A 24,915-nucleotide genomic window follows, 5' to 3' on the forward strand; every position below is an offset into this window, starting at 1 on the left:
TGGGGTGCCACCAGCAGTTAAAATAGGGTATCCTGTTGGGAGCAGAAAATCCGCAAGCAAGGTGGAGAAAGCAAGCAGGTCCCATCATTCCAGGGACCCAGCTTTTGCCTTGGGGCTGGTTATCGAGCTGGGGGAGAAAAATGGGCTTGCAGTGTGAGCCACCTTCAACAAGATGAGCCGGTGCTCAGGGGGTGTCTTGGCCTTCAGTGGCTGTGAAATAGAACAAGTCACGCTTTTTCTGTTGGCAAGTGATGTTTTCAGAGAGTGCTGGAGCGGTGCTACTTGTGTATTCCTTACCTGCTGCGTGACCTTGCCCTGAGTTAATGGAACGAGGCTGAAAATCACTGCCAAACGTGTGTGCTGGCGATGAACGCAATAAGAGAAAACATGAAATACTTAGAACAGGTCTGTGTGTCCAAATCTGCCTAAAATATTGTGAAATCAAAAACCAAAACGAGACCCCGCATGATCCTGACCACTGGGAAGACGTGCTGCGGTGCTGGTGTGAGACGGAGAGAGCCGGCTGGGAGCAGCTCTGCTCTGAACTCCATGGGTAAACCAATGCCAAAATTCAGCTGTGAGCACTTGCATTAAAATCTTTGATGGGATTTCTGCCTTTCTGGCAATAAGCAAAAGGCTTGTTCTTGCTGTCAGTGTTATGACAGCATAAAATGTCCTTTGCAGTCCTCCTCTCGCATGAGTACAGACAGATACATCTTTACATGTCTAATTGGCTTTCTCCACCTCCATCCAGTGCTGTCCACAAAGTCTGTGCCTTCATGGCTCTGATATAAAGATGGTAATTTCCACAGACAGAGCTTAGTTTGAGTATTTTAAAGCGAGGCAGTTTTCGGATGAATGCTTCTGATTGCTGTGTTCTTACCTTCCGTTAAAAATAAGCTCTCTTCCTCGGAGCTTTTCTTGGGTCGGTTTGTTTATTTTTAGAGCGAAGAGCCAGCTCAGTTTTGCAGTTCGGAGCATGGTCACTGGGCACAGCTGTTCTCCATCGAGTGCGTTGTGTTTTATTTGCGGTTTATTCATGTACTTCTAGGGTAATCTCCAAGTTTAACCGACGACTTTGTTTAAACACCTGCCCTTTGCTGGATGTGGTCTTTGTTTTGTCCAGAATCAGCACGTTTGGGAAGGATTTTGCACTGTGGATATTGGTAACTTTTAGGGGAGCCAAGCAGCAGCTTCCCCCAGAGCAGCACCATGAATCGGGTACGTAATCTGTAGAACAGGAGCTCCTTCACTGATGGTGCTTGCGGTGTCGTGATTTGTTTCAGAAAATCTCGGTCACTAACGTCCTACTTCCTAATCCTGGAGCGTACGGAATAGCAGGTGAAAGTGTGTCACCCTGTTCTGTTCTTAGGAGCAAAAACCCGGAGATCAGCATTGGCTGCTTTTACACAGACTGTTACTTTGCATGTTCGTGATACTGCAGCTCTTCCTCGCTGGAGTATTCCTGGCAGAGGCTACTTTGATCTGTTACATGAGTGAACAGAAGTAACTGTCTAAACTTTGTACACCAATTTCTTAAATTTTTATGCACACCTTTTGGAAGTATGAGCAGAGCAAGCAAACAAAACTTGTCCTTTTCCCCTTTTGAGAACAGGGATTTGAACACGTGAACAACGTCCATTCTTGCCTTCACCCTGCTCAGGCTGACTTGCAGTTTTGACTGCTCGTTTCTGATCCTTAAAATGTTTGACCAAAAGGGCTTTTCAATGGTGAGGGCCAGATTTCAATTTGTAATAACGGACTTGAACGTGGAGGATGTATCGCATGGGGTAAGATCTCTTGGGAAGGTCGAGTTGCAAGAGCAGGTGCCCAGGGACGATGCGTGCATGCTGGCCCTTCTTCTGGCACTTAGCATGGTACAAGCCAAGTCCCTGCCTGCTGCAATTTAAATATATAGTTAATTACAAGTTCTTAGGGTGGAATATTTGATCTGATGGATAAAAGAGTTAACAGGTAGAAGCAAGGAAGGTTTTCCTTTCAGCTGCTGTGGAGCTAGCCCCAATGCTGGGTGGGTGGGAAGCAGGCTCATCCCTCTCAGGATGGGTAGTCCTAAATTTCCCTCTTGGATGCATGTGGAAACAGAAGGAGCTGGGTTAAAACAAATGGTACTGCCCTCCGTGCTCCAAGCCTGGGGAGCCTTGCTTCCAGGTGTGCAGCAGTAGAAGGTGAGAGAAGCCTCCTCTGGGTCTCTCCAGCTTCAGAAATAGTTGGTCTCCGTCAAGGTGCATATCAAGAGCCTGAGCTTGCTGGTTTTTCTTGTCTGTTTGTTTTCTGCCTTTGATTAGCAGCTTTCAGACCTCTGAGGGATATTTTTACTTGTGTGGGGGTCTTCCCCAGTATTTCAGCTCTTGTTTTGTGGAAGAGAGGCTTGATGGAGCACTTGAAAGGTTGAAACTTGAAGCCTCAATTCCTGGGCACGCTGACAGCCACCTGGGACCCAGCAGCTCTATCAAACCGAAGTCCTCCTCTGTTCGCTGACGGATCTGTTTCCATGTCTCCGTATTTATTTTCCTCAACGAAAAAGTCTCCTTTTTTTTCTTTTTCCCCTCTGCCCTTTCCAATTCTGCCATCCACTCCAGGAGCTGCAGCTCGTAAGGCGAGAAAGCATCTGGTTAGCAGCGCAGTCGTAGCTGGGTCCTGTTGCCAGCAGCGGGCAGGGAGGGGCCCGAGCATCAGTTTCCTTTGCCTCTTTTCTCCCTGCCCTCTGCTCCATCCAGGAATTTTCCCCAGGTTATTCTGCTTTCTGAAAGCCTTAGTGTAATGGGTTGCTGGGTAATTGTTATTGCTTCCCTTTTCTGCTGTGGAAATGATCAGAGCCTTTGGACACACACTGCCATGGAAATAGTTCTGTGGACAAGTCTTATGCAGCGTGTGCACTGACAAAATGCAGGGCTGGGATAAGGAAGGAAACCCGTGCCATTCTGTGCAAGTAAAATACAGTTCATCTTCTCTTTAAAGAGGCAAGCCTCATCCCCACTTGGTAGCTCATCAGCTTGAATATAGTGAATGCAATACGACTCGTTAGTTCACTTCTTTAGGTGAGCAAATTTATGCTGGCCAAAATTGAAATAAGCGGTTGCACAGGTGAGCTGAACTTGGGGATATGTTGTGGTCTTCCTGGTTTTGTAGTTTGTTTTTTGGACTAGTGGGGATGAAGTTGTACTTTGAAATGATTCTGGCATTGGCCGAAGTGAAATGGTGCGTGTACTTCCCCAGCACCCAGCGATTTCTGTGTTTGTAAGAGCGTTCAGTTTGTTGCAAGTTTTCTTTCAGGACCACTACGAACACACAATGCTATCCTGGGAGCGTGTGGGTAGGAGCTGGAGCCTCATTCAAGCCCGCAGAAGACCCAGGCTATCTTTCAGCTGGATGTCTTCCTGACGGTTTATTCAACCGGAGAGAAGGGAAAATTAAGCCGGTTATTCAGCCTTCTCTCCTGTCTTTAAAATGTGCTTCATAGGTCTCCTCCTGCTGACAATTGGAGATAATTTCAAGTTTTTTTTTCCCCTCGCTTCATTTTTGTAACACCAATCAGTTTTTAAAACCTGCTTAAATATTAGTTTTGATTAAGGTGGCATTATATCTGTGAATTTGTAGCTATCAAGTGTGAATTCTTATGCTCTGAATAGTCCATGATTGTGAAATGGCTGGGTGCCAGCAGCACCTCTCCTGCTGAATGCGAAGGAAGTCCTGTGGATTTTGCTTTTTCTAGTGTGCTAAAGTTCATGGCATCTGTCTCAGTAGATTAAGCACCTTGCATTGGTAACAGGGATCTCCTGTGGGAATATTTGTCAGTGATTATGGAATATTGGCTTTGCCTCCTCCTGGTATCTAGAAGAACGGAAAATTTTATTCACTTTTGGTTGGTAAAAAGCTGTGTTAAGACTTGAAAACAAAAACAACAACAAAAAAACCCAACACTGTACAGTTAACAGGGAATGGGAACATTTTGCAGAACGGTCCTCGAAAGAGACGCTTGGTTGAACATAATATTCCCTAGTGAAGTTTAATACTTGGACTGTGCTAATTTCTTGAGGACAGTCACCTTTTCAGATGGATAGCACCCTGCAGATGGTGGCAGATTGTACCCTCCTCCACTCTTGCCAGGCGTGTGTGCTCACTGACAGAATAAAAGCAGTAGGGATGAAGCTATCCATAAGAGCTGATGAATCTCTTGCCTTTAAAATTGAAGTGCTTCGTGCCAGGGAAAATATCTATGAATATATTTATAGTAATAAACAGCGTAGTCTCAGCTCCTTCGTTGCAAGCAGGGAAATTGCTGTTCCACCAAGTCTGTGAAAGTGAAATCTACTTTTAGATGCTTTGAAATGGTAGTCTTTTTTTCTTTTTTTTTTCCCCCCTTCCCTCTGGGATTTAAAAATATCTGACGTGCAAATTTTAGAAATCTGTACATTAATTGACATTAAGATATTATATATGGACTGTCTAAAGCTGGTAGGGAACAGTATGGCATATTCAGGAACAGGTGTATTGGGACAATTTTCCTCATGTCTGGAGTTGTTAATAGTCGACTTCCTATCAGACTGGGCTGGGAAAATGGGGCAGTGCTGTGCCAAAGTACCAGAAAGATGAGGTGCTGCTCGCAGAGCCAGGGACATCCGCGCCAGGACGTAGTGGGATCCTGCAGACCCCACCTTGAGGACAGGGACACAGCCACGTGCGTTCCAGTTTTATTGTCCATGCTGTGTAACCGGAGTGCGGTGGAAATCCTGAGCTCCTGCCGAGCGGGTGAGGGCGTTGGATGGACAACACCAAAGACCTTCTGATGCTGGCTGCAGGGGAGGAGAGGCTGTGGGACATGGTTGGGTGAGATAAGCCTAAAACAGAGCTGAATTTCTGACGTTGTGCTTTCCTGGTATCGTGTGCTTGGCAGTGACTGTGGGTATGAAATATAGCATCAGCCTTTTCTGGCTGTAACTGAAGAGCTAAACCGGCAGATGTTCAGGTTGGCTGCCTGCAGGAGGAGACTGGGAGCTCAACATCTTCTGTGCTCGTCCCTCACGAAGTCAGAAGTGCCTCTGTGAATGGCTGAAAGGCTGGTGTTTGCAGCTTTATGGTAGGCTACCTGACCTAGGGGAATGCTTGGTGTTGAACAGGAGCTGGTTGTTTTCTTTCTTGGTCTTCTGTCTTGCGTTTTGACCTGTAAGACCAAGTAACCGTGCAGCCTACTGACGTGCAACAAGTAGGCCTGGTTGCGTCTAGTGCGAGGGTCTGCTTGGTCTTGTCCAAAGTTGGACTTTGTGGTTAATCACTGTGCACCGATTGGTTTTGAAACTTGTTACAGAACAATGGAATGAAAAACTAGTAAACATGGATATTTTTTGCTTAAAAGGAAAAGTATGTATCAAAACTGTAAATGCCATTTTGCATGGTAATTCTTTCACTGGTATTTTTGCTTCGCTTGATGCTGCATTTACTTAGGGGATGGGGAGTTGCTGAGTTGGGGGGGGTGGGTGTCTGACATTTCCTCCCCAAAAGAGGAAGCAGGCCTACTGTAATGGCTCGATGTTCCTTTTTGCTGCAGTCGTGCCAGGCTACTTTATTAAGCTTTGTCTCTTCGACCTAATGGATAGGTTTCCGCAGACCTTAGATCACTTGCATTGACATGTAAAGAATAGTTTTATTACAGTTGATTTCCAAAAGTACATTTCTTTCAAATTCTGAGCAGATCGAGCCATCAGAGACTGAAGATTGTCATGTTTTGTAGGAGTTGTTATCCTCCCACTGCAAGGGATTAAGGAAAATAATGGTGTGGGAAGTAGAACACAATACTTGTACAATTTGGTTTCTGAAAAATAGCGTATCGTCATTTGGATATTGATCTGTAAACACCTTGAGGACCACAGCATTTCCTGTTCTATCACATCTACGGTATTTGGCTACTAGGATGACTTCCGAGTAATATTTTCAAGGCTGTTTTTCTTGCTAGCTGTTTCCGAGTGTTACTTTTACTTTGGTGTTAACTGAAGTGCGATCTGTTGGATTTCTCTTGTGCTGGGTTCTGGGGATGGGGAGGAAAGCAGTGCAAGGCTGTTGTAGACATTACGCCTGAGTGTCTTCTGACTCTTGTGAAATATTCATGTGGATTATAATGCAAAAGAAAGCTTAAAAAACCCATCATAATTCTTGCTTGCGAGTTGCTGAGCGCTGCGGCCTGCTGCTGGCTTCAGTGGAGCGCTGCGCATCTTCCACGCGGCGTGGGGACATATTGATGTCCCTGGGGAGACCGGGGCTCTCAGGGACACGAGGGCTGTGATCCCATGCATGTCAGCCTCCTCTGTAACTGAGACGGACATCAGCCTGACCTAGTTTCTACGGCGTCAAAAGTAAGAAGGATGAATTATGGCAAATTAAATATATACAAGACCTTGCTGATGGTGTTTATGCATTATGCCACTCGCTGGCAATGAAAGGTGGGTGACTTGGGCATTGGATCTTATAAAAATAACAATAAAACAAAAACAACCCCACAAACAGGATTGGTTCGGCTTTCATCTACACATGTAGCTTCTTGATTATGGTTGCAGGCCACACGCTAACATATTTAGAGCCCAGCTCTAATACACTTTTCTTTTATTGTCTCCTCTACGCTGGTTCCTTGTTCTTCTTGGAGGTATTTGCAGCATTTTATTTTTACCATCCACCCTTAAAGTATGAGTAAATAGTGCTTAAATACTACATTTATTTTTGTTCAATTCTGGTTTGTTCAATGCTGTTGTGATGCACCGGATTTTTATAGTAGTCGCAGTCAATTCCAATTGAAACCATAATTGGTATTTCTACTTGATAGCTGCTGTAAATCTCAAAGAAGGGAAGAGAAGGATGCTCTCATTTTGTTAGGCTGCTTCGCTTTCGGATGCATAGTGCATCTTCCAGCTCTCTGGGCTAATTAAAATGCCATTACAGTACATGTGGTGCTACAATACAGTCTAGGGAGATTTCCAAAAATAGATTCTTGAGTGCAGACAAATTAGAGAGGAAATATGCACTGAGCATTTTCTCATAGGTTTAAAGAGAAATAATCCATTTGCTGTCTTAATTGCTTTCTTGTAAATGTTGAAGACTTTTTTTTCTCTGTAAATTTCGAATGAGTAGACAAATAAATAATACATCCATGATAATTACTATTCTCATTACTAATATTTTAACTTGTTGTTATACACCACGGCCGTTAATATGCAAGTCAGGATGTTCTAGTGGACTGTGCTTAATGGTCAGGGACAGAGACTTTTATTCCTAAGCGATCCCGTTTTACCCACCTGGTGTCCCAAGGCTACGAGGTTAGTGCACGGTCTGTTTTTAGAAATAGCAACGTGTCTGACCAGAACCAACAAAACCTTCCAAGAAGTAATGTAGATAAACGCTGTTTGCACACCGTGCAGCAAAACAACCCCCGAACCTGCGTGTAAAATGCAAAACGTTTTCTAATGCGACTGTGGTACATGTATACCGATAGCAGGAAGAAACTAGATGTTCTGAGGCCTGGAGCAGGTCCATGAAACAGCCGTGGGCTGGCACGTGTAACTGAGACGGCACATAACTCACCGAGCAGTGCCAGGCGGAGCGGGGAGCTCGCGCTTTCATGGGGCGTACCTCACCACGACCTGCGGACAGCAGCCTGATTACAGGGGACGAGGTTTGCTCGCAGACCACCGGTCGGCCTTAACTGGGGCAGGGGGAGCTGGGGGCAGGAGGAGGAGCAGCTTGTGGCCGTAGGAGCAAGCACTGTGCGACGGGTCAGCTCTGTGGGGTGGAGCAGCCCGTGATGATGGCTGTGGTGATGGTTATATACAGCTTGTGTGGGGTTTTTGTTTTTTAAGCTTGCTTTAGGACTGAATTTAATCTAGTTCTCTAGATAAGAGTCCATGTTAGAGGCTGGTGTTAGATGAGCTGGAGGGCATTTTGTGTTGAGTTAGAGCTGTATCCCCCCAACGTCCAGAGTGCTCCGTGCTGTGACCAAACTTGTGGGAAGTGGGAAAGTACGGCAAGCGTGGCAGCCTGGGGCCCGCTTCAGGAGCCCTCTCCGGCTGTGAAGTGAAATGTTGATGTAGCTGTGTCCTGTCACCACTCCGTTCCTCTTCCTACAAGCTTTGGATTTGTTTCTGATCAGACGTGCACCAGCAGAGCTCTTCAGTGAGGATGGCTGTGAGGCTGCTCGCCGGTCTTCAAGAGTTTCAGTGACGTGCAGTATTGTTGTGTTTAGGTGTCTTACAGTTGTACCTTGAAGCAGATGGGAACGTGGGATAGTTTTGGGGTTGGAGAGAAGGGGAATGGGTCTCCTCCTTGTCTTTGTGAGACAAATTCACAATTGTTTTGCTAGAAAGCAGTTGTAGAGGGCAAGGTAGTTGTTTGCTTGATGACAAATACAAATTCAGGAATCACTGATCCAGAAACATCTCCTTTCTCTGTATGGTCCTTAGCAAAAGTTTAATTTTAAATATGGATGCGTGCACTCGAAAGAATGTGGTTGGGATATCCTCTTAGATGCCACGTGGTGCCCGTTTATCCTGAGCTTACTGTCAGCCTTCTTGTTTTGCCTGAGGCTTTTTATTGATTAGGCACAGAGAAATTAGAGCTTCTTTCTGTCTTGGCTTGGAAGGCATGGAGGCGAGCTTTTGACCTATATCCACATGGGGAAAAAATTAGTCAACGTTTGGTAACTGCCTCATGAGGTGTTTAATGCAAAGAAGCAATAATCAGAAAGCTGGGGAGGGACTCTTTGTCAGGGGACGTAGGGATAGGACAAGGGTAATGGCTTCAAACTAAAAGACGGGAGGTTTAGATGAGACTTATGTAAGAAATTCTTCCCTCAGAGGGCGGTGAGGCCCTGTCCCAGGCTGCCCAAGGAGCTGTGGGTGCCCCATCCCTGGCGGTGCCCGAGGCCAGGCTGGATGGGCCTGGGGGCAGCCTGGGCTGGTGGGAGGGGGCCCTCACCATGGCAGGGTCTGCGTTATATGGTTTTTAAGGCTTTCCAACCCAAACCATTCAGTGATACATGAAAAAGTCTTGGGGTTAATATTGTCTTTTCTCAAATGCAAACAGGCTAATGTAAAAATTACCAAGTTCTGCAGACTGCCCATCTCATTTTCTGAAGTCTTTTCTCAGAGGTTTCTCCTTGATTGCCTGCAATTCATCTCCTAGTGTTGAATCTAAAACCAAGGGCAGCGCTTTGGCCAAGGAGGCTGTCACATCCCTGAGTAATTACCTCCCGTGTCTTGCATATGTGCCTGCTAATGCATCCTGGAATGAACTTGTCTTCTGCATCAGTGCCAAACGGTGGATTCTCAGCTTGCAAAGTGCTTCAGCTTTCCTTTTCTTGTTGCTTTGCTGGGTATTTCTGTCTTGTAATTGTACACTTAACTATCGTTACTGTTATTATTTAGGCAGGAGGGATCTACTCATTTGTGATTGAACCTTGCATCCATTTGCCAACTTGTCACTGAATTCCGCTTCTCATGCTCCAAAGTGTGGCCTCTCTGGTGTGGTGTCACAGCTGAGTATTGAATGATATTTAATGCTTTATCAGTAAATTGTGAACTCCTGCAATATGCTGGGTATAATGTATCTAAAAGCAGGTGGTGACTGAGTGGGCTTTTTAACCAGGTGTGCGCTTGGTTTAGGGTCTTTCATGCAGACCTGACTTTCTATTATGTGCCCCTTGTAACCTTTCAATGCTTTTTTAAATAAAAATTGGTTAAAAACAACAAAATAATAATAAAAAAATAAAAATCCAACACTTTGCTAGGCAGATATATTGCCAAAGAAACAAATTGGTTGCCTGCCTTCAATTTCACCTTGATCCATCCACATTGCTTTTCCTGTTACCTTATTTCTGTGCTGTGTCTTAGAATCCTCCTTTATTTCTGGAGGAAAGAAATAATGCCCATTTACTGTACCTCTTCCTCCTGCCTTTCTCCCCTTCTTCCCTTGAACTTTTACTTTTTGTGGCTCTTCATGACCCTATGCTCTGTGTCCTTTAAAATCAACTGTTGGCTGTTCATCGCTTTACTCAGGGAGTTCAGGTAGACCGGGGTGATTTGCATCAGGTTTAAAGATCTGAATATGTGAAAAACTATTTAAATAACCTTTTCTAGTTCTGCCCTGCTTTTTAAAACTCATCAGAGTTAATTATGGGAAGGCTGCTTACAGTTTTCTGTTGGAAACAAGCTAAGAGCTCACTGAATGCTTCAGCCTTCTGTTTTGTTCATTATCTGTCCTTTTTCTTTTTTTTTTGAAGGGGGGGAGGAGGGAGGAAGAAAGCTGTACTTCCCTGCCCTTGTCCAATTTGGTTTTGCCTCGGTGGTTGTTCTACTTCATTTTGCTTCTTCATCTTTTCTGTATTTTTTTTATCCTCACATGTTTCTGTTACTGCCGCATACTGTTGTAGCCATCTTGTCTTTGTTTCGCTCTTTTCAACATGGTTAAATCCTGCAAGCCCAGCTACTACATAAAGTATCCTTGGATATATTTTTAAAGTAACTTAAACAACTCTTTGGAACGGTTCAGTATGGACTGGGATAAAAATAAAATGTTCAAGTTCCCATCGATGAATAATAGCTTCATCTCATTAATTAATGAGTAGAAATACCCATCTGAAAATGAAGCTACACTAAATGTTCCCTAACTGGAGCCATAAATCAGACCCGCTGGTGCATGCCTCCTTTTCAGACGTGACGGACTCTGCAGTTTGTCTCCTCCTTGCGTGCTTCGCTGTGGCCTCCTTGCCTGCCTCTGCCGGCTGCCCTCATCCATACCCGATGGACGTGGATTCATCTACTGCCAATGTTTTTAGTATCTGAGGAAATGCTTGTCTAGGGGAGAGTATGAAAGTATTTTGTAGGTGATCTGCTTTGCCTCGGTACTGTTCCGACCCGGGCTCGTGGCAGTAGGAATGCCAAACAGCGCCTGCACGGTTTGACCTCTTTGCGCATTCTCCGTTGCCTGCCCGCAGCAGTAAGACAAGCTGCTTTCCCTCCCTGCCCAGGTTTTCAGGATTGCAGAAGCACCCTGTGATCCCTTCTAGGCAATAACAAGGACAAAACTGTAGATCTGTGTGTGGCACGGATATTTTTAGCATCTTCTCTGTGTTTTTTTTTTTTTTAGTTCTGTAATTGCCAAAGCTGTCTCTATAAATGCATGGTGAAGCTTCTAGAGGGTTGGAGCTGAATACTTTGTAAAGGAAGGAGGTGGGGGTAAAACTTTTATTTCTGCAATGGAAACCGATTGTAATCATTTCGGCATTTGCAGACCCAGACCAGTTTTTATCTTACTGCTTTTTATTTTTAATAAATGCTGGCATAAAACATCATGTGTTTCTGTTGTTGCACAAAGGTCAGTTATACAGCAATTGACTTAGGAGAGAGGCTTCAGTAATGGGGGTAAGAAGAAAACACAGTATAGCAGTAGCTGCAAACATGCTTTTCTTGAGGCTTAGGCACACCCAGGTGACCAGTTTGTCTCCAGTGTGATGATACACTGGATCTGTGGAGCTCTGTGGCTGAACATGTAAAACAAAAGATTTTTTTTCCTATTTTGAAGGTACGTGGAGCACAGTCAGAGCATAGGATTCCCCTTCCCAAAGTCAGTTCTCATTTTTTGAAAAAAACAAATAATTAGAGAATTTAGTTGTAATTTTTTTGAGAAATCAAGACCATTTTAGTGCAATTATGGCTTTAAAATCTTCCTTCACACCTGTATGAGAAACCCTTGTACTTCTTCTTGGAAGTCTTAAGATTTTTTGGTTGGTTTATTCTTTTTGGTCAGCATTGTGTTGGCAGTAGATACGATGCTTTGTTAAAGGCAGGGTTATTTTGGCTTTCTGAACAAATTGATCACCTAGTGTCTTGAAATTAAATTACTCGTTTGGTTTTGTAGCATCTTCATCTGGCTGTAGGAAGCTGAGGAGACAATAGGAGCATTTATCTGTTCTGAGAGGTGAGGTTTGTGTTCTGTTCTTTGTGGCTTTGGTTTTGGGCTCAGGTTTATGGCTGTCGCATGGACGGTCAGCTACCGGCTGAGCTCACTGCGCGCGTGCTGCAGGGTTTTGAGCCTGAGACACTTGGCTCGCTGATGGGTGGAAACGCCGCCGCTGTGAGCAGTGCAGACACCGGGCAGCCGCCGTGGTCCTGAGCAGAAGAATACTCTGCATTGAAGGTAGCTGACTGATGTAGGATTGTGATTTTTTGGAAGTCTCCTGCAGTGTCACGACAGCACATGCTGCCTGCAACCAGATTGACTCTGCCTGTACTTTTGGAAGTGGCAGGAGTAAGGAGTGTTGGCTTTGCCTTATGGCTATTGGGATGCTGCTGGGGGAAGGACAGAAGAGGAATTCCAGTTTGGAAAGCTGGGTTGCAGAACATAGGCTTCTCTTGAACATGTGCTATTTCTACAGTGAGGCATAGCATCTGTATGAAACAAGACTGAAGTATCTCCAGAGTGCTGGCTGTTCACTGCTGTTGTGCCTTGTAGTAAGAGAGCGTGCATTAACAGGGAGTAATAATAGAGCAAAACGTGAATTTGTTTGCAAGTACTTCAATATAAAAATAAAAACAACCCTCATCCAGATTGCTAGAAAGCAAGTAAGCCAGCCTTCACCTCCCTGGGGTGACCAGCTCGTGCTGGCAGCGGGGTGTGTGCTGTGGTGACACTGCCGGGTGCATGCTCTTGGCGTGCTCTGGGTGTGAGCTTGCTCATCCCTCAAGAGGAGGCAAGTGATGTGCCAGCTTGCATGTTTAAACCTCATTTTAACCTCTCTTATCCATACTTGTAGCCTAGGAGAAGAGGTGTTTTGTGCAAATATATCCTGACAAACTGCCTCTTTTTTTCTTTCTTTTTTTTTTCTTACCAGTAGAGACTTTTTATCAGTTAATGCAGCGAATAGAGAACCTCTGTCTTGCCTGGTTTGGTTTTGGTTGAGTGTTTAGACTTCAGTACTTTAAAAGATATCTTAAATGTTTTTCTGTGATTAGTCTACTATTCATTTTGCAGCAAAGATTGAAGAGACTGTTGGTTTGGGCTTTAAAACTAGTTCAAAATGTAGATACTTTATTTCCTAGAATTAAAAACAAACACAGCTCTTAAATCCCCACTTACCAACACATTTGTTAGTGATCTCCGATGCTCTGGTGAGACTTAACATGCACAACAGTGCCGGGAGGAAGTCCAGAAACACCAAACTAAAAAGCCTGTATCAGTTTGGCCTGCACCGAAATGGGTCTCCTGCTTGGTGCAAGTCCCTGTGCGCCATGACTTGCTGCTGGGGCAGGAGGGCTCCCGTGAGCTGCTCCCAGCCCCATCCGGCCTGGCCTTGGGCACTGCCAGGGATGGGGCACCCACAGCTCCTCGGGGCAGCCTGGGACAGCCCAGCAGCCAAGGTGATGCCTTCCCGGTGGAGCACAAAATCCTCCGCACCCAGGATGAGGCACAGGCTCCTGGGGCTGCGCTCACACTGTGTGCTCCCTCTTCTCGGATGCGTGCCCTGGCTGAGCCGCAGCCTCTTTTGCCGTAGACCCGATTTTTCTGCTCTCTGTTTGCAGTCTTTGATCTGCAGTGACTACTGGGTTGTGAATTTGGGGATATCGATGGTTGAATGTTGCTTAAAGTAGGGGTGTTTGGCTCTGTCCCTTCAGTCCCGTTTGCTGCTGCTTGTGCAGGTGAAGCTCAGCTGGCCAAGAGCCGTCCCAACACCAGTAGATGCTGGGTTGTCTGCTCCAGTGCAGCGAGGCCAGCCACTCTTGGCTCTAGCAATAACAATCCGAAAGCAAACAGTGTATAATGTGAACAACCTGTTTTATCTGCGGGACAATAATTAACTTGCTTGAGAAGGAGAACTCAGCATGGTTGTAGTTCAGTTTATTGACATACTGCCTGAGGCTGCACTGATGCTTGAATATGGTCAGTGGAGGCAAAGCCATGCAGGTGTTGGAGAAGACCCAACCATGCTTTCTCTCCAGGAACCTGAAATGGAGAAAACAGGGAGAAGTGTAATTTTTTTTTTTTTAACATTCCACTGACTTTGTAACACTTTTATAGTACTGAACTGTCCTTCGCTTTGACTGAGAGATGGGGTGGATTCTTTGATGTCTCCAGACAGGGTTTGGCTTGATTGTATCTGTGCTGCAGCGCAGAACACAGCAACACGTTAAAGAAGAAGTGAGACAGAACTGCCAAAGGTGTGGGTATTTACAGTGGAGCAAATGGATTTGAGATGAAGTTTTCTGTAGTCAAGTATTCATAATCTAAGTACGGAAAACATACCATAGTGAGATGTCACTCACTTGAATTTAGTATTATTTTTGCTTCAGCTTTTATTGGGGGAGAGGATGGGAGGGAAATGGATGACTAGAAAATCTGGTCTGGCAGTCTACAACAGTAGGTATCATGTTCTTCTGTTTTAACTCTACTTGAATGCAAGATATAATCTTCGAAATATTTTAAATAGAGAACTGCTTCAGCAAGATGGATTTCTGCATATCATTTACAAAGTATGTTTTTAATGCCTTTCTGAAATCCAAACTTATGCAAAATGGGGCTTGTTATGCATGTCTATGCATTTTAATCTCCTTCAGTGATTTGTCAGTTTTCCTTAGCATTGCCTTGGCATATTACAGCCATTCTTCAACTTCGCTTCACAGGGATGTGTTTCTGCCTTAGCTCTGCTCAGTTCTTCTGAAGAAGGAATGAATTGCTGTTTAGGTATTGTATGGTACGGTTTGTAAGCTGATGTGCCTATTTTCTTGGATTGGGATCAGTACCAGTTGGATTTAAAGACCATGAAGACCCGAGCACAATTTGGGCTACAGTATCTTTTATTTTCTGCTTTAGAGTAAGCAGCTGCTGTCCTGTTAATGTTCTTGTTTCTATTGATTTGTGCTACTTGTGTGTTTCTGGTTTGCATTGATAATTGGTTAGTGATTTTTTTTTTTCTGCTTGGAATGCCTAAAATAGCTCAGCTAACCAAAGAGTTGATGTGATATTTTTTTTTTCTCTTTCCAGATGGGCTTTCTGGCAGAGACCAGCCAGTAGAGCTGTTGAATCCACCTAGAGTGAACCACATGCCTAGCTCTGGTAAGAAGAAACTTTTATTAAATGTTGTTCCTATTCTGGGAATGCAGTAAAATATTCTGCAGATCTATCTTACAAGTGGGAGAGCAGAATGCAAATGCAAAATGCTGGAACAAAGTGTGTCAGAACTTGGACACATCTACTTTCCCAGGCTGGGCAAGTGGGATTTGGGAGTGGAGGGAGAATAGAGCACAGCAGTCTTGGGAGGCTTAAATATCTCAGCCCCCACCCTCGGCAGGGGGCTAAGGAGAGACTAACCTGGTTGGAGCTGCTTGTTTTTGCTTAGAAAGGAGAGGACAGCAGAACAAAGCAGCACCTTACGAGTGTTTTCACAGCCTAAAAGGAGAACTGCAAAACAAAGTAGGTTTTCTGAGTTGCTGCTCTTATTAAGGAAAAATCTTCTTGTGTTGAAATGAGCAAAAAGTCAGAGCCAAACACAGGCTGATCAAAGCATATCATGCTGGGCTCTTGGCTATTTGCTGTTCTTCCCTCTCCTAATGATCCCGCTATGCTGTGTCCTGTGTCTTGTCCTGCTGGTATGAAGCAAGCAAAGCAGCCAGTGTTCGTCCTGGAGGCTGGCTGCTTCTCGTGGGGCAGAGGAGGGAAATCTTTTGGCTCACAGTTGCAGCACTTCAAACAACGGAAACAACGGTTTGCATCAAAATACATGAAATGCTGTGGAAAGCAGTCTGCTGCTTTCTTTTGTATTTCCACCTTCTCTCTTCCAGAAGTGTTTTGTTTCCAGGTGCAAACAGAGATATTTATACTAGGCACGATTTGATACATGAAGCATTGTCTACTTTCCAGGTAGGAGCTCAAGTTTTCCAAAAGCCCAGCTTTCTCTGCTCGGTTGCCTTCCAAAATGCCTTTAGGTCCTTTTATATTAAGGAAGAGATCTTGCAGAAGATCTAAGTGCTTCTGGTAATGCAAGTTGGAAAAATGTAAACGAAGCTTATTCAAAGCAACTTCAGTAGATTGGGGGGGGGGGGGGGGGGGAATGGGCTGTGACCTAACCTACATTTTTGTAGACTTATATGCATATCTGGAGAAGGAAACTTGTAAGGAGGTAAGAGCTATTGTGTTCGAAAAAGGAAGAGATCATCATTACCAGGTACGAATGCTTGGCTTCAGATTCTGAGAAATCTCTCTTCACTCCATGTGCTCCAAAACTTGTCTGTCAAGTAAGGGAGGTTATATTTTTCCTAACCCTGAGAGAGATTCTCATTTTAAAACTTCCCTGGTAACATGGGTCAACTTAAAGATTTTCCTTCACGTTTTGTATCCACGTGCTAGATTGAATGCTGTGGGACTGGTCAAGTGCACGAGAGGAATCACATCCCTCTGTTCGGCGAGTAGGTCAATGGCCAGTATCATGAATGTGGGATGGGTTTTAGTCCTTTTGGAATTGGTTTCATTGTTGCTTGTAGTGTTTTGTGTTTTCTTTAACAATATTTCAGGAAAAAGGCTGTGCACTATGTTTATGTGGGGCAGCTGTGGTGGCAGGGGCTGCAGGGAGGCCTCTGTGTCCCGTGTGAGAGCAGAGCCAGCTCCAGACTGTGAGGTTCATGAAGGAGGGCAGGAGAGAGGCCCCTGGTGGAGCAGGCTGTCCCCCCTGCAGCCCATGGGTCCCACACGGAGCAGATCTCCACGCTGCAGCCCGTGGAGGAGCCCCCGGTGGAGCAGGTGGATGTGGCCTGGAGGAGGCTGCGGCCCATGGAGAGCCCCCGCAGGAGCAGGCCCCGGGCCGGAGCTGCAGCCCGTGGAGAGGAGCCCGGGCGCAGCGGGTGGACGTGGCCACCTGAGAAAGGCCCCAGGCCAGAGCAGGGGCAGGCAGCGAGCACCAAGGAGCAGCGCAGACACATCCCAGGGCCTGGCCGCAGCCCCCATCCATCGCCTGCTGCCCTGCGCTGCTCACTGGGGGCAGCAGATGGAGGAGGGTGGCTGGGGAAGGCGGCTCTGGTTTGCTCAGGGTGCTCGCTGCCTGGCTCTGTCCTTGACAGGAGCTGCCAAAGTATCTCCCCGTCAGTGCCTCGACTCTCGAGCCCTCTTCCATCATGTTTTCTACCCCGCTCCTTTGAGGAGCGGAGTGAGAGAGTGGCATGGTGGAGCTCAGCTGCCCGTCAGCATGAAACCACCACAGGCTGATGCTGGTTAGCAGCCTGGGCAGCATGATGCCAGAGTTCGTTGTGCCCTGACTCTGTTTTCCCCAGACGATAGGAGGTTGCTTTAAGGTGCTGCGAACTCTTCAGGATTTACGGAATTCTCACCTTTTGGACTACATTTTGAGTATGTTCAATAGCTCAGCGCTATGCCTGCTGAAAAACAAACAGCTAGACATCAAAGGAGAGCTGTGCTTGTGCTGAGTGGGCATAATGCGTGATAGGCAGTGATGTCTCTTTGTCAGATGACTTCTAGCAGCATTTGAGCCACGGGGATTCCTGTCTAATGCTGGAAAACTCAGGCCAGGCTGGACACGTGTGTGGTGGGCAAAGGGTAGGAGAGACTTCTGGGGTGGGGGGAGTGAAGAATTGAACTTGCACAAGAAGCAGCATTAGCTCTGGGCAGCGGTCACTCTGGTGCTATTCACTTGGGATCCTGTGCTTACTCAGTTTTCCTGAACTTTTGAGGTGTCTTTTCAGCCTTGCAGCATGTACCTGAGCTAGAAATGTGCATCTTACATATTTTTCTTGTCAGAATGGTAATTAAAAGGTGGAAGCACCAAGTTTGGCAAAAAGCAGAAAGATGTTTTGGCATGTTTGTAAATGCAAGCAAATACTACTAACCTTGTAAGTGCCTTATCAGCTGGCTTATAAGTTCCTTTACCTATCTGCCTTGATATATATGTAGCCTGCCTATTCCTGTGTATCTTGATGAGTTTTAAAAAAAGGATTGTTGAAAGTTGCCGTCAAGCTGATGGACTTAGGCAAACCATTGTTGTGTCTGTTTTTTATCATTATTACCTATAGGAAGTTTGTTGCAAGTCCTTCTAAGAGAAGAAAGGAGAAGAAATACCAAGTATTCCTCTGGAAAAACAAGTTATGTATGGGTTTGTGGGGTGTTGCACCAAGTCTCAGGAATGGCTGAAATAAAGGTGTTGAAAAACAGCTTAAGGAAAAAGAAAATGCTCAGTCATGTCTGGGGATATTCCGCTTAAAACCTTAGCCCATCGTGGTCATGGTAAAGCGACTGATTTGTAGCCCTCATGATGAATGAACTCATTGCTGTGTGGCAGTGGACGGTGAGCAGCCTTTATCCCCAGTTATACTTGAGATAAAATCATTGCGGTGTGTTTGTAGGAAACCGAAACGTTTTCTCTTTGCCACAAACCAAGCGAAGTTTGATCCATGGTATTTGTTCTTCTCTGATGTAGAAGGGTGGCAAAGGGATGTAAAATACCCGAGGCCTATACATGCTCTGTCCTGTGGCAGCATCTCAAGTATGGAATTCAAACGTTTAGAGCATTTCTATGAAACCATTTTCGGAGTGAATGGAGTAGAATGGCATTCAGTTGGCAGCAAGGTGTGTTTTTAAGCAGATTAATTTTCTCCTTTTTGCATAAAGTAAGGATTAATTTGAAGAAAAGAAACGTTTTCCCCTTTCAGAAATGTATCATCTATAATTGGTGCTTCTGAATTTTACTTGCATGTAAAAGGAAAACAAGACAACCCCCCTACAACCCACATCTCGCTCGGGAATATTATCATCTGTTCGATAAAACCTGTTCATGCTGCTTTCTCTTTTTGCAGCACCAGAATATTACTGCGCCTTTAGCCTGGGGTAGAAAAGGGGATAAATTGTTGAGCTTATTGTGCAGTGTTGCTTTTCCTGAACTTCTACTTGCAGAATACAGAGATCTTCAGAGGAAGGACCTCACAGATTCAGCGTCTGTGGTCAGCAGAAGATATGTGAGCACAGAGGTGGCCACTGCATGTTTGGGATCAGTTGCAGTGGACCACTTCCAAAAGTGTGAAGGAATTGTCCTGCTAATGAGCATATCAGTTTTAAGTATTTTGTGTGTTTTAGGGTATTTTTCTTCTTTTTAGCAGTGAATTTACACAGCCTGCAGCCAAGGAGACAGATTCATATGGGAGGAGGAAGGGATAGAGTTCTCTTGTCCTCTAACTTTTTTTTTTCTTCCGTGCTTTTAAAATGAGATGCCTTTTCCTTAGGGCAAAGCTGGGGAGCCAGCCTTAAAGACCTCAATTGTACAAATAGCTAGATATGTTGTAGATAGTCCTCTTAAAAACATCACTTATGTACTGTTGAAACCATCCTCCAGATTTGATCAAATAGGTCTTTGTTAAGCATGTCTTCAGTATTAGAATGAGTTTCCTTTCTTTATAAGGCTGTACTTACGGTACTTTGGATAAACTGAAAAGACTTATGTGAGGTAGTTTCCTTGTCAGTATAAACTTTACAGTTGCTCATTGCATTGCAAGTGAATACAATCCTAAGTAATTTCTTTAGTATTAGAAATATGAAGAGCTTGATATCTGTGACACATGAAAAAAATGTTAAATAGCAATATGATGTAAACTAGTTCTCTTTAAACTTAAAAGCTTTACTTTAAGTAGTGAAACTGCAAACTGGGACTAACAGTCTGAGCTGACCAGCTGCGTTTCCCCATTATGCTGGTCGTGGTGTAACGTGACATTCTGGGGTTACCTGTGGGTGTAAAGCACTTAACAGTGCGTTTATTGAATTAGGAAAGAAATTCCCCTTCCTGTGGCATTCCCATTGGCTTTTCAAGGTTGCTTCCCCAAGCTGTGGTAGAAGCAATAGTGATAATCACAGCACTTTTTGCTGCGGTTCAGTGCAGCTGACAAGTAATTTGCATTGTGGCATTCATTGCAGAGCACAGATGCTGCATGGAGAGGTGGAGGAAGAGCAGCCGGGCTTGTTGCCCCCTAGGTGAAGCCTTCTCTCTGGGAGTGCTTGCAGATCAGGTGGAAAGCTGCTGCAGGGCTTCTTGAGGTGGTTCTCCAGCTGTCATCTGCAAACCCCTGGTGGTCTGCGAGGCCATCGTGCATGTTAGGGAGCAAACAACGGTGGTCTTCTGACAGGTTTTTGCAGCTTGATTGATAGTAGTCTCCTGCAAAGCGTTAGGAGCCAGCGGGTTAAACAAAGCTTGGGGATGGCAGCTGCTGAGCAATTTCTGTAAGAGCTCAGCTTAAGGGGGGATGTCCTAGTGGTGGCAGTGAGCTGACGGCCTCTTCCACAAGTGGCTGCATCCTGCCGTCCTTCCAAGCCACGGCAGCTGGACGTGGTGCCTCTGCCCAGCCCTGGGGGCTGCTCGTCCCGCATGGACCTGGCGCTTGCAAGAGCAAATGCCACATGGGGGGGCCCAGGGCATCATGCCTGAGGCTCCAGCTCCTTGCTTTTTTCTTCCTCCTGGGTCTGATTACCCAGTCTCACTTCCACGTTGATTTGAAAAAAGGCAGATGTGTGTATGAATGAATGGTCTGCAAGAGCCTCAGGACTAATATTGTTACATGCTTTTACAGGCTTTTGAAATCAAGGACTAATCCTGGCTTCGAAGAGGAAGGAGTGGTAGTCCAGTTGGCCTAACAGAGCAGAATACCGTGTCTTTGTTAATTTATCCCTTCAAAGGAAGGGGATGCCCTCTCACTGCACTGGATTTTCAGATACTGGCTTAGTTTCTATAGCGTGTCTGCTTCAAAAGCCCCTTCACAGAGGTACCAAATCAGCGTGGTGCAGTGGGGCTTTGAAGCGGGTTCAGATTGCTGGCTGGTCAGCCAGGATTCGGGGCTCCCGACAGGCTCATGCCTCTGCAGACAGGAGCTTGTTCGTCCTTGTTCACACCGGGACGTGTAAGAATGGGGATGTATGGTTTTATCAGGCTCCGGAAGCGTAGCTCATGTTCTGAAAGGCTAGTCATTTAGTGTTAAAAATATTCTTATCTGTTCTCCACGGAGTTGGGGTAGGGGGGGCAAATCATCATTAAAAGTGAGGTCTTCAGAAATCGTTTAAATGTCAAAGCCATACACTAAGATTGAAACATTGTTTGCTTATTAGCTTCTTGTTAGCCTATTGTTTGCATATTTACAAGCTGCAGCTATTCTTGTCAGAATAGTGTATTAATTACTGTATTAATTTTACCACCGTTAAGGTGCTCTGGCATAAGACAGTGAAGAAATGGCAGGTTAATGTACCTTGATAGTACATTAATGTACCTCTGTAAAACCAGGTTAATGCCCGTTGCAGCAAATACAAGGTTACCTCCTTGTATTTACTGTATTTTACTATTTACTAACCTATCAGCACAAAATGCAGCCCCTACAATGATGATAAAAGAAGTGTATTTCCAACTGGAAGCAGTAGTGAAGTTCACCTTTGTAATTCATTGTTCAGCAAGGAAAACATTGTGTAACGCTTCAGCCAGCTCCCAAATTTCCCCAGATGATTTGCTGCATTGTTGTGTTTTTAAAAAGTTGCAGCATGCCCAGAATGCGGTCAGCAAACTGGAGGTTATTTATGCAGGACGGACGAGTGAATTGGCACATCTAGAGACACTAGGCAGCTCCCTGCAGAGCAGCAGGGAAGTTCAAGCATTAGGACCTCTTTCCTTGGTTAATACTGCACCATAACTCATGTTTTGTTGGCCGTAATCATAGGATAATTTAGTGACTCCGGCTCTGTGGCAGCACAAGCCCATGCTTTGATTGTGTGTGGGGATAGATAGAAGACACTAGTCTTTTTGCCAGCCCATTAAGCACTCTTAGTGTGAACTTAAGCATTTGTGTACATGAAGCTCCAAAAATCAAACAACTTTTCCTACGGCTTTGGGTTTTCTGGAGTGGGGACCATGTGGGGGCCTGCAAAAACATGGTCCGTGGATGTCCTGAGTTTGTGGAGTAGGAATAGCAGGAGCCCGAAGCTCCTAAACTCTATTTTGTTGTGTTTTGTCTTGGAAAAAATATTTGTCGCTTCCTTCCCTAAGCACAAGGAAACAGTTATTAAATGGAGGAGGTGGGATGAATTATTAATGGCTTGTTCCTCTTCTAAAAGCTGAAAGCCACACTTAAATCTTAAGCGTGCGAGTACAGAACTGTTTTCTTTGATGAGAGGTAACTGGCAGGAAAGTTTGCTTTATTGCAAGACCCGACATGCTATTTTTCTTTATTCTTCCCTCACCTTGTTCAGTTTATTAATTCACAGTGATTGAATATAGATTTCCTTAGATTTCCTTAGTTCTGAATGTTCACAGTGTTATTTTCAAAATAATCCTTCTCCCGCTTGCCCTAGCAAGGGAAAGGTTGCTTTGTGCCTCTGCTTTTGTACAAAAAGCAGGTGAAGGAGGGAAGAGCCTTTGAATGCGTGACAGTATTTATATTAAACTTTTCGACTTCTTAGAGAAGGAGGAGATGGCAAGATACGAGCAGACATTTAAAGGCTCACTTGAATTGTTAATCAGTAATCTGTTCCCATTGCCTCTGGCTCTTCTAAAAATAACAGTACTGTGCAATGAATGAAAAGTGATAAATATTTCATGGAAAGTTGATCATGGATTGAGGCATTTCTCAGTGGAAAATTCTGCGTTTTTCAGATGTGATCTATCAGTGACTTTGCCATGTACTGTTTTCCATGTGTGTAATGCAATCTATGCGTGTTTTGCCTGGATCTGCAACCCTAAAGAGGCTTGGAAATGAAGATAAAGCCTGTGTGTGGTGTTATTTTTTTTTCTTCTCTTACATTTTCCAGGTAATGCTGTTGTCCTATGGCTTGTAACAAACATTGTGCTTCTTCTAGTTAGGAGACAAGTGCGTGTGTTTCCCTTTGAGGGCTGTTAAGGCTTCTGGACAGTCCCGACACGCGCTATCCTCACCCGCCAGCTCCTCCTGATGCCTGCTGGTGGCTCTGCCCATGAACTGGAGGACGAGGGTGGAGGAGCTGCTGAAGACTGCTTCATTCGCAGCGTGTTTGCTTTGATCCAAGTTCCCTTCTCATTGGTGCGCTCTGTACTACGGAGCTCCCCTGGGTGCTTTACGCCAAAATTAACTAGGGATAGTTTATTGCTACGGGGCAGGTAGATGCCGTCGGTCTGTGCCCAGCGGCCACGTGCATTCCCAGGGTTTTAGGAATTCCTATTCTGACACAAGATGCATTTAACAAGATCCTAGAAGCTCTTCCCTGGCATATATTGATTTTCAGGACTGTATTTGGCTCTGCTTTTTCTTTGGACAGTGGAGGGAATATCAGGTGAATGGTTTGTGCAGCGATGCCTAAAATCGTCCAGATGCTGATTTGGAGAATTGCTGTTCACTGATTAAATAGACCTTTACTTTCCTTTTCTGTTACTTTTTCCACTTTCCCACCTGCTTCCCACCCGTGCCCCCAAAAACCCACTCCATACCCAAAAATGGCTTGGGCAGAGACATAGTTCACTGCGTAAACAAATAAAAAGTGTAACCTAGTTACTTCAAAATGGAAAACCCCAGCAATGCTGACGGGCCAAGTTAACGTGAGACTACTGCCAATTTGTAATGACCTAACTTTGTTTTGCCTTCTTAAGTGTTCGGGTCTTGAAAGATGGGATGATGTCTTCAACAAATAGGGTCTTTTGAGAGCTGGATTGCAATGTGAGCACTTCAGCTCACCTGTACGGTTTCCTTCTGTGTCCCCTTGCTTTCCTAAATCACTGACTCTCCTGACTTCTCAAAGAGTACCTGTAGGAATGCCGTCCTCCTTCCTCGCCATCTTCTCACTTTCAGACCATGTCTGTCACCAAGCAAATGGGACATCAGAATTTTCAGTTGTGGTATGAATGCGGAATGAGCTCAGAAGTTCATTCACACTACAACCACCTCGTTTAAATTTATGGTTAGTGCTGAATTAGCATTTGCCATTTAAATGGCTTGATTTGAGGTCTACCTTAAGCCGGCGTCTCCTTTAACTTGAAACAAGTGCTTATGATTAAATATCTGCTCCTTTGGCTTAACTAATATCTTGTGATTTAAACCACTCAATTGTTACTACTTTTCCATCTGTTTTTCATTCAAGAAATTGTGTCATTGGATGATTCATTCATATTTGATTAGAGATTTCATTATAAGCTAGTCTTAAGTTTTTATGATCTAATAAAAGGCTTTGGAATCACTGACTTGGAACTGTAATTGTAATATCATGCAGAATAAATGTACTGCACATTTTAATGATACTTTGCTATATATTTTTTTATGCTGTTACAGTTCTTACTAGTGAATTGTGTAAGGTGGATTTGTTTAAAAGTTCCTAACGAAATTCAGCAACTGACCATTTCCACTGGACAGAGGAATTCTTCATAAGCTATTGTATCAGCTCTCCAAGTTGCACTGAAGGGCACAGTTGATGAAATTTTGGTCAAAACTCACCTTCCTTAACCCATACTTGTAGTCCTGTTCATTAAGACAGTCATGCTGTAATGATACTATGAAGGTCTTTAAGATCCTGAGTTGTTGAGGTATCATGTGCATTGGGTAAGTGATGTATGGAAGGCTTTTATTTTCAATAAGGAGAGTGGATCTGCCACCAGTGTGCAAATTGCTTCTTGGATGAAATAAATTAATGCACTTCTTTTTCAATTTCTACTAAAACTCGGCTAAGTTGTTAGAATAGGGTGTTTAAAATAGTATTTTTTAAAAAAAGTATTGTGAGGAACTGCATTTGTATGCTTTTTTTTTTTACTATTCCAAAACTGCCTTAAACTTTTAAGTATTTTTCAGTTTTGTAATAACTTATTTCTGTCCTTTAAATATTGAAGGAATTACTTTATTAGAAAAATATTACACCAAGTTATTTTCTGCTGTACTT

At 44.5% G+C, this 24,915-nt stretch overlaps 1 protein-coding gene across 14 annotated transcripts in view; it reads left to right on the forward strand.

Moving 5' to 3' along the window:
- Positions 1 to 24,915, forward strand: part of HDAC4 (histone deacetylase 4) — a 252,798-nt gene that overhangs the window by 77,821 nt on the left and 150,062 nt on the right. For 13 of the 14 annotated variants that reach the window (XM_083841239.1, XM_083841246.1, XM_083841240.1 and 10 more), the window contains one exon: positions 15,037 to 15,108. The exons of the other annotated variant lie outside the window; for it this stretch is intronic. In XM_083841239.1, coding sequence (XP_083697365.1) covers positions 15,037 to 15,108 — 72 coding nt within the window. The remainder of the gene's footprint in view (positions 1 to 15,036; positions 15,109 to 24,915) is intronic. 14 annotated transcript variants of the gene reach the window in all.

This window comes from Anser anser, assembly GCF_964211835.1.
Source record: "Anser anser genome assembly, chromosome: 6".
Taxonomy (NCBI): Eukaryota; Metazoa; Chordata; class Aves; order Anseriformes; family Anatidae; genus Anser; species Anser anser.